We start from the raw sequence: 13,165 nt of genomic DNA on the forward strand, positions 1-13,165 counted from the left end.
GGCGCGAGCTGAGTCATAAAGAATGGGACCACATCTCCTACCGCGCGCGCCACTCGGCCTACCACACGGGTCTCACAGAGACCTTCACTAAAATCTCGACCTACTGGTACCGCACTCCGGAGAAACTGCACGAGATGGACAGGGCGATACCGGGGACGTGCTGGCGCAACTGTGGCAACACTGGTACACTAACACACATACTGTGGGATTGCCCCCTGCTGGCTCCGTACTGGGAAGAGGTCCTGAGCGAGGTGGACAAATGCTTTGGGATAGAACTGCCTAGGTTCCCGGCCTATGTCCTGTTGGGGTTGCCGAATGGGCTGATGTATCCCCTTAGGTCCAAGAGGGGTAGACAGATCGCAATTGCGCTGGGATCAGCGGTGCAGAATATTCTCATACACTGGCGCACTACAACACTTCCCTCTGTAGTTGGTTGGTTGCACAGATTATGGCATGTTCTTGGAATGGAAAAGATGTCCTTAGTGGCCCTGGGGGATACTGATACCTTTGAGGAGTTGTGGGAGCCCTTTCACAGCCTGTTATGTTCCGAGTTTCGAGAGATTACCTGCCCTAGATATCTTCGGTTGTTGAGGCTGACGCCGCCGCCGGACCCGCCTGCCTGAGTGGGTGGGGTTGGTGTTGCATAGTGGAGATTCATGGAGAGTTCACAGTGGCGGAGACTGTAGATGCTGGCACAGTACAGGGGGTGGGTCGGGGTATGGTAGTTGGGGGTTTAGTTTGGTTAGGTAGGTTTTTTGGAGCGGGGTTGTTTCTCCTCCCTTCACCCCCCCCCCTTTTTTTCTTTTTTTCCTTCCCCATTCGTTCTTTCTTTTGTTCCTTCCCTCCTGATTTTTTTTTCCTCTCCTCATCCCTCCCCTCCCCTCCCTTTCCCCCCCCCCCTCCCCTCCCCTCGTTGTCTGTCCGTGCCCACAGGTGCTGAAGCTATGCTCCCGAGTCGGACAGAGCCTCTTACAAAATTGTAACTGTAATGTTGTATTGGCTGTATGATACGCACTGATGCGCGGATCTTGTGGGTCACTTGTTTCTTGCCCCTTTGTGTCCTATCCCACCCTGCTTCAATAAAATACTTTAAACCTAAACAAATGGTAAAGGAAATCGATGAAAGGAAAGAAGCTGCCCAGAGGCTGTAGGATCGCTGCGACTACACTACCCTAAATTTAGGTAAGTAGCAGGAGGCCCACGGAACGCGTGTGCAGAGTGTGAATTCACACGCGAGATGCGTAACAAAGTCAATGGACAGTACAATTTACAAAATAGGTGAGTACGGACAGTTCTGACAAGTTAGGACTAAAACGACTGGAAATCTGGACACTAGGAGAGTTAATCTACCCTTCAGCACCGAAATGCTCTCGTTACCTCACCCATGGGCTGCGGGTGCATAGGTGTGAAAGAGTGTCGGGTTTCCGTGTTGAAGTCTATGGAGCCTTGAAGAAAGATGCTGCAGGCGACCAGGAGGAAGCTGTCTGGAGCGGTCCAAGGGTGGATCGAGGAAGATGAAGACCTGAAAGCAGAGGGGACAATGTTCACAGTCACTAGCCAGTGACCGGAGTGGAACCAGGAAGGAACCAGATGCTGTTGTCGCGATCAGGTGAAGAGTGGACGCTTGACTCTGCAGCCACGTGGACCTGGTGGTGTCTTCGACGACCAGGATGGAGGCACAAGCTGTCCCACACAGGCTCTCGCTGTTGGCGGTGTTGGTTCCGGATTCAGAGTCAACAGGCCTTGGCAAAGGCAACCCACGCAGTGAGTGGAAAAGGCGTCTGGTGCGGACCAGGAGGGTCCGGGGTGCTTCTCCTTTGCAGGGAAGCAAGGGCCAGTCTGGAGCAACCAGACCAGCGGTGTGGATCGTCGTCTAGGAGGTCACTAGCCAGCCGGCAAGTGACCAGACAACGCCTCGAGCAGCAATCAAGCAAAAGGGCCCCACGCAGATCTCGTGGATGCTGGAGGGCTGATCTTCTGTTCAGGAGCTGCTCGGGGCTGGGGCTTCTCAATCCCCAAAGCACTTCGTCGAGGATGCCTCTTAAGTCGTGCTGGAAGCGAAGTGCAGTTTCTCCAAGATGGGCGGTCCCACGTGTCTCGTCGCACCCGTGGATCTCAGCTGTGCTGCAGATGTAGGTAGAGGTCGGAGACGTCTGGAAGTCCGGGTCTCGTCGGGCTCTGAAGTCTGGATCCACCAGGGAAGACGACAAAGTGAACTGCTGGAACGCTTGATGATGCCTGCTTGTGCAGGGTGGTCACTCCTTGGCCACAAGGGAGATTTCTTCAGTCTTCTGTGGAGCATAACGTTGAAGTCCAGAATTTCTTCTTGTAGTTTCAAATCAGGATTAATCTAATTTGGAATGGGACCAGCTCCTACCTTTATTCTCCTAAAGGGGGCTGTACTATGACTAGGTCCCTCCTATGGGTGGGACCAGGAAGGGGGGTGGTTACACCCCCTATCCTTTGTCCGGTTTCGCGGCAGAGTTGGGGCTGGAGTGCCCCAACAACTGGTTTGAACCGGGGAATGCGCAGGGACACCTTGTGTGCCCCAGACATGTCTCATTCCTTTCAGCCTGTCCTACCTCAATACACAAAATCCTGTCTGGGGTGGTGCTAGCACCTCCCAAGGAAGGAAACCCTTTGTCCAAGCCTCCCTTGCTGGAAGGACTCCCAGCAGCAGGAGGTCAGACTTGTGTCTGTGGTGGCAGCATCCATTTTGTGATGCTGAGACTCGAGTTAACTTTAACCGGAGTTCACAATTACATGCATGTCGCTTCCCTCTAAAAGGGTGGAATGCTACCCCCGCCGCCAGAACTGGCGAGGGGGTAGTATTCCAATTCAGATGACACCTTACTCGATATGTTTTGATAATGCTATGCCAAAGTTCGCAATAACCGCGAGGATTATAATGCACTTAAGAGTATATGGTATAGCGTTATCATGGAAACAGCTAAAGGACTTGGTTCCGAAAGCTGCAGACAGGCTCAGCTCATGCTAGAGCACCATCTCACATAATTCCAAACACTCTACCTCCAGGGTTGTTAAGGCCTGCCATAGAAGTGACTTATAGGAATATATGTGTCCATTTTAGGGTTAGATATAGGTATACTATATCTAAAACAAAGGGTGATTACACCACCTTGCCCCAGCTGGGTTACCAGCCAGTTGTGTCAGTTTTGGATGGCCAGCCAGGGGTGGCATAATACATGCTGCAGCCCCTGGTAGGCCTTGGGTGCACCTATGCCCTGGGCACCTATGCTACACTGTACAAGGACTTACAAGAGTCACCCAATACCAAATAGATATGTACCTAAGGTACATGGAGTCCATTTTAACAGAGAGAGCAAAAAGCCTGGGGTCCTGGATAGCAGGATCTCAGGCCAACTAAGTCGAAAACTAGCTAAACACTAGGCAAACAGTTGGGGGCAACCATAGTCAGATATCCACCTTCCTACAGACACCACACAAGGTATATAACAAATATATATGTATTTGTTTGTAACACAACCCCTCTGCACTCTTTATGAGGTCAGAGTTCGAGATACAGCACAAGTTACTCAAATAGCATACTATAAGTTGCACAAATACAATTCTGCCCTAGGGGCCTCACGAATCATATACTAAAGAAGTGGTATAAGAGCCACTTCAGAACAGGTGAATAGGCCTAGGGCCTTGGAAATCGGTGGGGCTACACAGAGTAACCAGAGGTTAGGAAGCAGGCGTCCCACAGGATGTGTGTGCAGCGCTTAAACACACACGCGGGTTCTCATAGACTTTCAATGGGAACGTAAAGTTTAGAAACTAGTTGATTTCGGACCTTCTGGGTAGACTACGGGAAAACCCAGTTAAAGTAGGACACTTGGATAGTTAATACCAACGGGAGCACCGGAGTACTCAAGTTCTTTCCCCAGGGAAGCCGGGTGCATAGGTGTGAAGTCGTGTCGGGTTTCGGTGTCGAATCCTATGGAGAGCTGCAAGAAGATGCTGCAGGCGACCAGGAGGAAGATGTCCGGGTGGATCCAAGGGTGGATCGAGGAAGTGAAGAACCTGAAAGCAGAGGGGACAGAGTCTGGGTCACTAGCCAGTGACCAGGATGGAACCAGGACGGAACCAGGTGATGTTGATATGCAATCAGGTGAAGAGGTGAAGCTTGTCTCTGCAGCCACGTGGACCAGGAGGCGTCGACGACGACCAGGAGCTGGATACGGACTGTCCCACGAAGGCTCTCGCTGTTGGAGGTGTCGGCTTCCGGATCTGAGTTAACAAGCCTTGGCAAAGGCAACCCACGCAGGATTTGAAGATCGGCTTCTTGTACAGACCAGCAGGGTCTGCGGGGCTTCACTTTTACAGGAAAGCAGGAGCAAGCCCAGAGCAACCAGGCAAGCAGCGTTGTTTCAAAATGAAGTCTTCAAGATGGCCACTAGCCAACGGGCTAGCAACCGCGAAGACGTGTCGAGAAGAAATGCAGGCACAGTGCCCACACGGCACTCGTGGAGTGTGGAGGGCTGAGATTCGGTGCACTTACTGCTCGGGGGGTTGGATTTCTCAGGGTCCAATGCACAACTTCGAGGACGCCACAGAAGCTGCACAGTTAGCAAAAAGCAGGTACTGCAGGTTGTACAGTCCCACGTCTCTCGTGTCCGCCACGGGTTTCAGCTTTGATGTGGGTCGGGGTCAGAGAAGTCTGGAAGACCAGAGGCTGCGTCGCTAAGTCTTCGGGCTCTGGCGGGAGCGTCAACAAAGCAAACCGGCAAGTTACTGATGGTGCCTGTTTGCACAGGGTGGTCACTCCTTGACCACAAGGGAGATTCTTCAGCCTTCTAGTTGCAGTAGAATGCCGAAGGTCCAGTGTTTCGTTTCAGAGTTTCAGTTCAGGATAATCTAAAGTCTCTAGACTCAGCTCCTAGCTTTATACAAATTAAAGGGGCTGGATTACCTGCTAGGTCCCTCCTATGGGTGGAACCTGGAAAGGGGGTGGTTACACCCCTTTCCCTTTGTCCAGTTTTGCGCTGGGGCTGGAGTGCCCCAACAACTGGTTTGAACCGGGCTATGCATGGAGCACCTTGTGTGCCCCAGGCAGTGTCTCATTTCATTTAACCCACCCTGCCCCAATACACTAAAGCCTGTCTGGGGAGGTGCTTGCACCTCCCAAGGCAGGAATCCTATTGTCCAGGCCTCCCCTGCCAGAGTTTCGTCCAGCAGCAGGAGTCAGACTCGTGTCTGTGGCAGCAGCATCCATTTTGTGAGGCTGAGGCTCTGTTTAACTTTAACCGGGTAAAGCTACATGTCTTCTCCCTCTAGAAGTTTGGAATGCTACCCCCGCCGCCAAGACTGGCGTGGGGTAGTATTCCAAAGCATAAGACACCTTACACTACATGTTTTGATAAAGCCAAACCAAAGTTAGCATTAACCGCGAGGATTATAATGCACTTAAGAGTATATGGTATGGCTATATCATAGAACAGCTATAAGAACATGGTTCCGAAAGCTGAAGACAGGCTCAGCTCATGCTAGAGAACCATCTCACATAAAACCAAGCTCTCTGCCTCCAGGATTGTTAAGGCCTGCCATAGCAGTGATTATAGGTATATATGTGTCTATATGTAATGGTAGGTATAGGGGTACTATACCTCAGCAAGGGATGATTACACGACCTTGCCCCAACTGAGTGATCAGCCAGTTGTGTCAGTTTGGATGGCCTGCCAGGGGTGGCATAACACATGCTGCAGCCCCTGGTAGGCCTTGGATGCACCTATGCCCTAGGTACCTATGGGACACTATAGAGGGGCTCATAAGGTGACCCAATACCCAAATGGTTATGCACCTAAAGTAAATGAATTTAGAGAGAGAACAGCTGGACTGTGGGTCTGATTAGCAGGCCCACCGCCACACTAGAGTCGAAAAACCAGTATTTCAGAGCAAAACGTGGAGGTGACCATAGGAAGCAGACCCTACTCTCCTACAGATATCAGCAAATTTCTACAGATGAAACTGGGCCTGCAGACTGAGGTCACTCATCAACTGATTGTACTAGGGGCCCATGACACAGAAGTACCCCCTTATGCCCAATCTTTTATATTTCTTGCAGTGGCAGTACTAAGGCTCTCTTTAGTCACAGCATGGTTAGACCCTGTCCCTCCCTAGTGTCATCAGTGGATGGCTCGGCTTCTATCAACGTAGAAATGGTAGCGTGCGCTCGGAAAGGCAGAGTGGCCAAGAAAAAAGGTTTAAGAGTCTGGGCATCAATGAGAAAATGGACTTTGGCAATGTTAGAGGAGGTAGGGGTAAGGAATAGTGGTATTGACGGTACTAGGTTTAATAGAGGGGCAGTGAAAAATTCAGATAATATGAAGTAAAGCATGGCAGTACTTTATAAAGGGAAACAGTAATGGATTTTGGTTGAACTCTCAATGACTGGTGAATAGTCTGTTTTATGTAACTAATATACGCTTTTTTGTATTTTGATGAATTTCTCTGCTTGGAAGGGGTTGGTGGGGTTGGTGTTTAGGGGTTCTATTTGAAAATTCAACAAATATTTTTTTTAAGTGCTGTACAATCTTTCCTTAATAAAAGAAAGTCTACAAAAGTTTGAAAATAACTTGAGTGATAAATGGCTTCCTTACCTTGCCAATCAAGAGACTGGAAAAAGTTATTTATGCCCTTCTGTGGGAAATCTTCATCATTTGGTTCACTTTCTGGAGACTGTTCAGTCTTTGACATTTCTGCTTCATACTGTGCTGTAGATCCTGGCTGTCTAGGGAGTTCAGGTTTACCTGCAAAATATTGAACAATTGCAAGCATGTTTTAACAGAAATCAAAATCTTGAATAATTGTCAAGTTGCACCACTGAAGCACCTCTTGATCATTATTGTGGATACAGAAAATATGCAATTATTTCTGTCAATAACATCAATGAACTTTGATATGGTTGTTTTCAGATCCCTTTAAATTGAATGACTTCACCAATTTTCTGTGGCATGAAATTTGGTAATGTTGGGTAAAAGAGTTTGATAATTGGTATGAATTGAAAAAATTCTTACAAGGACACTTTTCGAAATAATGGTCTTCAGTCACAGAGGGCAACCTAAATATATGCTGTTCCATCACAATTTTCAATTGTTATTTTTAATGTCAGCCAAGGTTGCCCCAGATGTAAACAAACTGTATATAGCTGCCGGTATCGAGAGGTAATTGGAGATTCAAACCCTTAGAAAGGTGGTAGGGACCAAAAGTCAAGATTTGAAATAAAGAAGATCTGGAGTCTAACCATAAGATTAACAAATAAGTGATCTGGACTGCATGGCTGAAGATCCACCCAATTAAAAACAGACAAAACAGAATGAGGGAAAGAAACAAAGACTTTGGTGGAAATGCAATATTATAAATGTCTTCAAGACATCCATATTGGTGCATGTATTCAGAAACCATCATGCACCTGGTAAAACATTCCTTAATTAAAGTTGGAATGTATTTGAGCTGTTGTCCATTGAGATTGTCAAATGGATAAAACATCAGGAGAGAGAATCATTTAATTTCTTTCCAATTGTTTGCACCTGCTTTTCATTGAGACGTATCTAATACACTCTTCTGAACTATAGGAAAAAAAGAATCTAGATGCTTTTTGTTGTCACAGAAAGATGCGAAAAAAGAAGGGTTGAAAATAACTGTTAAGGTGAAGCCAAGAAGCGAATGGTCTTCAAAACAAGAAAATCCTACTTAAGTAGGATTTTATGGCTTCTACTAAGAAATATGAAAAGGTGACTAACATATGGAAATTATATAGTAGCATAAAATTAATATGACTTTTGCTATGAAAATGCTGAAGGAAAACAATTTGCAGTTCTTCAAAACTAGTCACATAAATTGCTTTGAAGGCCAGAATACTGGAAGGTGTAGGTAGATTTTGAACACGTTACGGTTGAATTTTACAGCCAAGGAAAATACCACAAATTATTTGGTCAATCTGCTATATATCAAACAAAAATATCACCCAATAGAATAAACATTTCTCAAAACCATTCAGAAACCTTCCATCCAAACCTGAATGCTTTCACAATATGAATTAAGTCACAGCTAAGGATCTTTGATTACTGAATTTTCACGAAAGAAATTCTCAATCTTCGTAAAAGTTAACCCTAAACTCTCTAGTGTTTGTTTCTGTACAGTGATAGTCTTAAAAAAGCCATGACAACATATGAATATGCTGTTGTTGACCAAGTTTGTTTGAGAAATATAAAAGCTTAAACAACACATGTGAAGGAAGGGTCAACTCTATAATTACTGTTCTGGTTTTTGATCAATGAGAATCATAGCCACTGGCATATTTAGTTTAAACTAACCCAAACATTTTTGTGGGTGGCAACCTAAAACTTGGGAAGAACCATGATTATTTACAGGTCAATTTTATCCCAGAATATTCAGGCTGACCACCAAAATGCATATTATTTATACATAATAAATACCATACAGGGGCTTTTTATTTTAGGCCTGTGAATTCTCATTCAATAACAAGGAAATCACAATCACCACAGTAGAAGGCAGGGAACTAGTAAGTAATGTAAATGACCAAGGCACTGCTATGATAAACAAAAGAAATAGCCATGGGCCTGAGCGATGGAAGAAGAATGGGTAAGGTCACTGAGAGGAAGAGGAAAACACATCATCCACCATGCTTTAACCAGATAAGACCAAAGGATAGTATAATTGGATGTATTTATTTATTGATAACACTTTGTATAGCGCAAACTGTAGTGTAGTTCCTACATTACCAATAGGCTCTGCGCATTGGAATAATATATTCTGTAGAATTGACACAGGACTTAGGTTGACTAAGTCTCTATCGAATATATTAGACTTAATTGTGAGTGCCAGCTAGCTCAGAGGTCACTAGAAACTTTCTCGAATTCACAAGAAAGGATTAGTTTGTGACAACCGCATAAACATGACAACTTTGTTTCCCAAAGATAAAAAGTATCTCTAGAGTTGTGGAAACAATAGATAGATATTTCACTCAGTCAATCGTGTATGCTTCGTTTCACCAGAGGTGCAGAGAAATAGAGAGACGGGCGTTTTCAATAAATGTATTTATCGAACAGTCTTCTTTCTCATGCAAAGGAAATGAACTGCTACAATTGTAATACCGGCTGTAAAGTATAATGCGTACAGCAAGAAGAATATTATAAAATAATACTGTAAAAGCATGGTATGGTTTCTAAGCCATAAAAAACATACATAAATTACAATAACTAAAAAAGTACTCAACTGGTGCTTCTAAAATAACCCTACCCCGATGTACCTAACCTAGGTCTAGTACGAGGGAAGAAGTCAGTGCAGTGTATCATAGGTTTAGTATTTTTGCCAAAAATCTATCCAAGATTTCTCTTAGGGTCTAATCACCTCCGTACCTTGGTTTTAGAATGAAGGAGGTCAGGTATCTCTCTCTCAGGACTCTATTTCCCAACACCCCGCAAGGGGAGCTTGGAAACACTGGAGCTGGATTTCTCTGCAGGAGAAAAGACAGCGTCTCTCTCAGTGCGTCTCCTGGAGGGTCGGCTTCCTTCGGCACTTGCTGCGGCGAGCTTTGTCGGGTATGTAGATAGTCGAACTGCTCCAAACCACTGTGTGCTTTCTAGGGCAAGTGTGGGCATATTTATAACTTGAAGATGCTGAGTTTGACGTAAGGTTGAACATAATAAGGTCATCAAAGAGTACCAGTTCTTCTGCTGAAGGCGAGTTTTTCCAAGAAATGGTTGTGGATTTTCGGAACTAGTGGAAGTAGCCATGCCGTAGTTGGACTGCATGGGCTAAGTCTAAATATGGTTATGGTTTCTATGCCTATATAAGGACAAGGTGATTTATACCTATATATAGACATGAATCGGGAAAATTACACTAGGGTCCTAAAATGCTACATAACAAAACATGACCGCTTTACATGAAGGAAGGTAAAGAATAAATTGGACTAGCAACTCAATCACATATAAGCATGACAGAACAACATTGAAAATAAACAGAGCAATAAGCTTGATCTCTTACAAATAGTCAGCGATGAGGTCAAGCATCAAGAGTGGCTAGTATGGTTACGTTCAATGCGCATATAGATGTTTTTGTAGGGCAAAAACATGGTGATCAGAAATAATTTTGCTTTTTTTTGAAGGAGGAGGTAAATGAAATTAGGCGAACATCCAGTGTGATAATCAGATAATGAGGTTCAATCATTGAGGAGGGGGATGCGATATGTACTATGAATTGTATATTTCTGCAATCCAACTCTCATGTGTGAAAGAAGGTGTGTAGTTCCGTAGTTTGAGGGTCTGGTTCGGTGGTTCTGAACCTGTTCAATAAAGGTCGTCGGAAACAGACGATTTTGGTGTCAGTGGACCGCAAATCACGAGTGCGGTGTGTACGAGTGTTTTCGTATTAATCGATCAATGAGAACACTATGTATTTAGGGATTTCGTCTGAACCCTCGGGTTCCATTTTGTGAACGGCAGCCATATTGTGTGGTTGCCCTCACATAGGCCGATGACTATGGCCGAACGAGTCCTTGAGACACGTACACCTTAGCTGACTTCTGAATGACCTGGCCGAACTGACTCGGGAAAATTACACTAGGGTCCTAAAATGCTACATAACAAAACATGACCGCTTTACATGAAGGAAGGTAAAGAATAAATTGGACTAGCAACTCAATCACATATAAGCATGACAGAACAACATTGAAAATAAACAGAGCAATAAGCTTGATCTCTTACAAATAGTCAGCGATGAGGTCAAGCATCAAGAGTGGCTAGTATGGTTACGTTCAATGCGCATATAGATGTTTTTGTAGGGCAAAAACATGGTGATCAGAAATAATTTTGCTTTTTTTTGAAGGAGGAGGTAAATGAAATTAGGCGAACATCCAGTGTGATAATCAGATAATGAGGTTCAATCATTGAGGAGGGGGATGCGATATGTACTATGAATTGTATATTTCTGCAATCCAACTCTCATGTGTGAAAGAAGGTGTGTAGTTCCGTAGTTTGAGGGTCTGGTTCGGTGGTTCTGAACCCGTTCAATAAAGGTCGTCGGAAATAGACGATTTTGGTGTCAGTGGACCGCAAATCACGAGTGCGGTGTGTACGAGTGTTTTCGTATTAATCGATCAATGAGAACACTATGTATTTAGGGATTTCGTCTGAACCCTCGGGTTCCATTTTGTGAACGGCAGCCATTTTGTGTGGTTGCCCTCACATAGGCCGATGACTATGGCCGAACGAGTCCTTGAGACACGTACACCTTAGCTGACTTCTGAATGACCTGGCCGAACTGACTCCCTTGCCCGAGGCTGACCTCGCTGAGCCAGTTCCTTGTTAAGCAGCTGGTCAGATAAAGATCAAAGAGCAGGAAGTGCCGAAGTTTACAGCACACTGCACCCACCTTTCTATCTTGCTTCCAATATGTTTCTGCTCCTTCCTTTACGACATAATCACTGATTTGGGTTGATGTTTTATGATGGGTTTGTCCGGCCTGATTGAACAAGAAATTGGAATGTGCTTGGTCATTTCTGGTGGGCTGGACAACGGAAAGTGGGATTGTCGTCATGCGATAGGTTTGAAATGTCACCATGTGATTGGCTAGTTTGTATGTAATTGATGCCACCTTTGGAATGTGATTTTTGGCATAAAAGACCATGCTCCGCTCATTAAATTTGTGCAGTCTCTAGCGAACCACCCGTGTTGTGCTTCGTAGAGCTCTGTTCCTGGTTGCAGCCAATAAACTTTGGTCTTTGACGTCATCGAGAAGCGTCCCGTGTCTCTGTTTGCCAATGCAGGGGAACTCGAAGGCATCGGGCGTTTTCCCTGGCGCCGCTAGGTTCTAAAACCTGGTCCTTCAGTTGGAGCCCAACGTGGGGCGACTTCAGCGGTACCGGTCCAAGCCCGAAGATCGTGGAGAGCTTCGTGTGGAAATTCTGGAGGAAGGCCTGCCACTTCATCCACCCCTGTATGTCGTCGTGGTCCGAAAGTCTTTGCTGCGAGGTTCCCCGCTTTCCGACGGCTACGAAGGACTGCTGACCTGACTGTCGCCCTGTCTTGGAGCCATAGACGATTTGTAGATCGAGACGATTGACGGGTATTCTGGTGACGCCATCGACATTTCAGTTAAGTATGAGTGGAGCGTCTCCCAGTCCTTAGTTTGTTTTTTGTATCCCTTAGTGGATCGCTTTGATTTGGTACCTGCAGGCCCCAAAGCCAAGGGACTCGTGTATTCGCGAGGCTATTGTTTTCGGATTTCCCTTGTAGTTTGAAGCAAGACTAGTGAGCGAAGATGCCTGGTCTTAGCAGACTTGGAAAGATATTTGGTTGTGGTTGTTCTAAGGACTCCCGGTTAGAGGATTCGTGTCTGGTTCCTTCGATTGGAACTCCTACATATGATCTTTATGTGAAGCATGGTGTAGGCCCTATTAGTTATAATGACATCTGGGTAAAATATACGAGGAAAGACGGTGTCCTACAGTGGCCCCGTTACGGTAGTTTTGAAACTGAGATTTTAGATAATCTCGAAGTTAAGCTGTTCAAAAAGAAAGCCCGGCCGGCAATGTTTGACTCTTTCCGCATATGGCGCAAAGAAGCCAAACAGAAAGAAATTAAATTAGCGAAGAAGAACAAACGAGAACGAGGTTTGTCAATGGTGCAAGCTGCTATAGCGTATAGGGATAATGAGGAAGAGCAAGAGAGCGAACAGATGCTTAGGGTTAGGAAGTTAGCGGTAGATAAATGCTACCCAGTTTTGCCGCGTAAAGAACAGGAAGAAAAGAAAGATCTTGCGAAAGATCCTTTAATGTCGCATCTATTGAGTTCGCCACCCCCTTGTGCACAGAATGCTACGGCACCACCACTACCAGTTGTAGTTCCACAACCTCCGGTTGTTGTGCCACATGTAATTCCTCCACAGCCAGCTCCTCTTCCGTTGGCTACTATTCCTTTGGCGCAGCCTCCTCAGGAGCCGCCAACTTTGCCTCCTTCTTCGTCTGCTACTCCTACGCCTATCTATAATGCTCCTTCTGTTCCGACTTTGGATTCTTCTACTTTTGTTCCGTCTTCTCTTATTCTTTCACCTTCTCCTTCTGCTAGACAGAGAATGACTGCTGCAGTTTCTGGTTTCCTTTCTCCTTTGTTGGGAC

General features: G+C 45.6%; 1 protein-coding gene across 4 annotated transcripts in view; it reads right to left on the reverse strand.

The window, feature by feature from the left end:
* The window catches only part of GAK (cyclin G associated kinase), a 1,908,861-nt gene that overhangs the window by 464,413 nt on the left and 1,431,283 nt on the right, over positions 1-13,165 (reverse strand). For all 4 annotated transcript variants that reach the window (XM_086961822.1, XM_086961820.1, XM_086961821.1 and 1 more), the window contains exon 20: positions 6,624-6,773. In XM_086961822.1, the coding sequence (XP_086817948.1) occupies positions 6,624-6,773 (150 nt within the window). The remainder of the gene's footprint in view (positions 1-6,623; positions 6,774-13,165) is intronic.

This window comes from Lissotriton vulgaris, chromosome 3_1, assembly GCF_964263255.1.
Source record: "Lissotriton vulgaris chromosome 3_1, aLisVul1.2, whole genome shotgun sequence".
NCBI lineage: Eukaryota > Metazoa > Chordata > Amphibia > Caudata > Salamandridae > Lissotriton > Lissotriton vulgaris.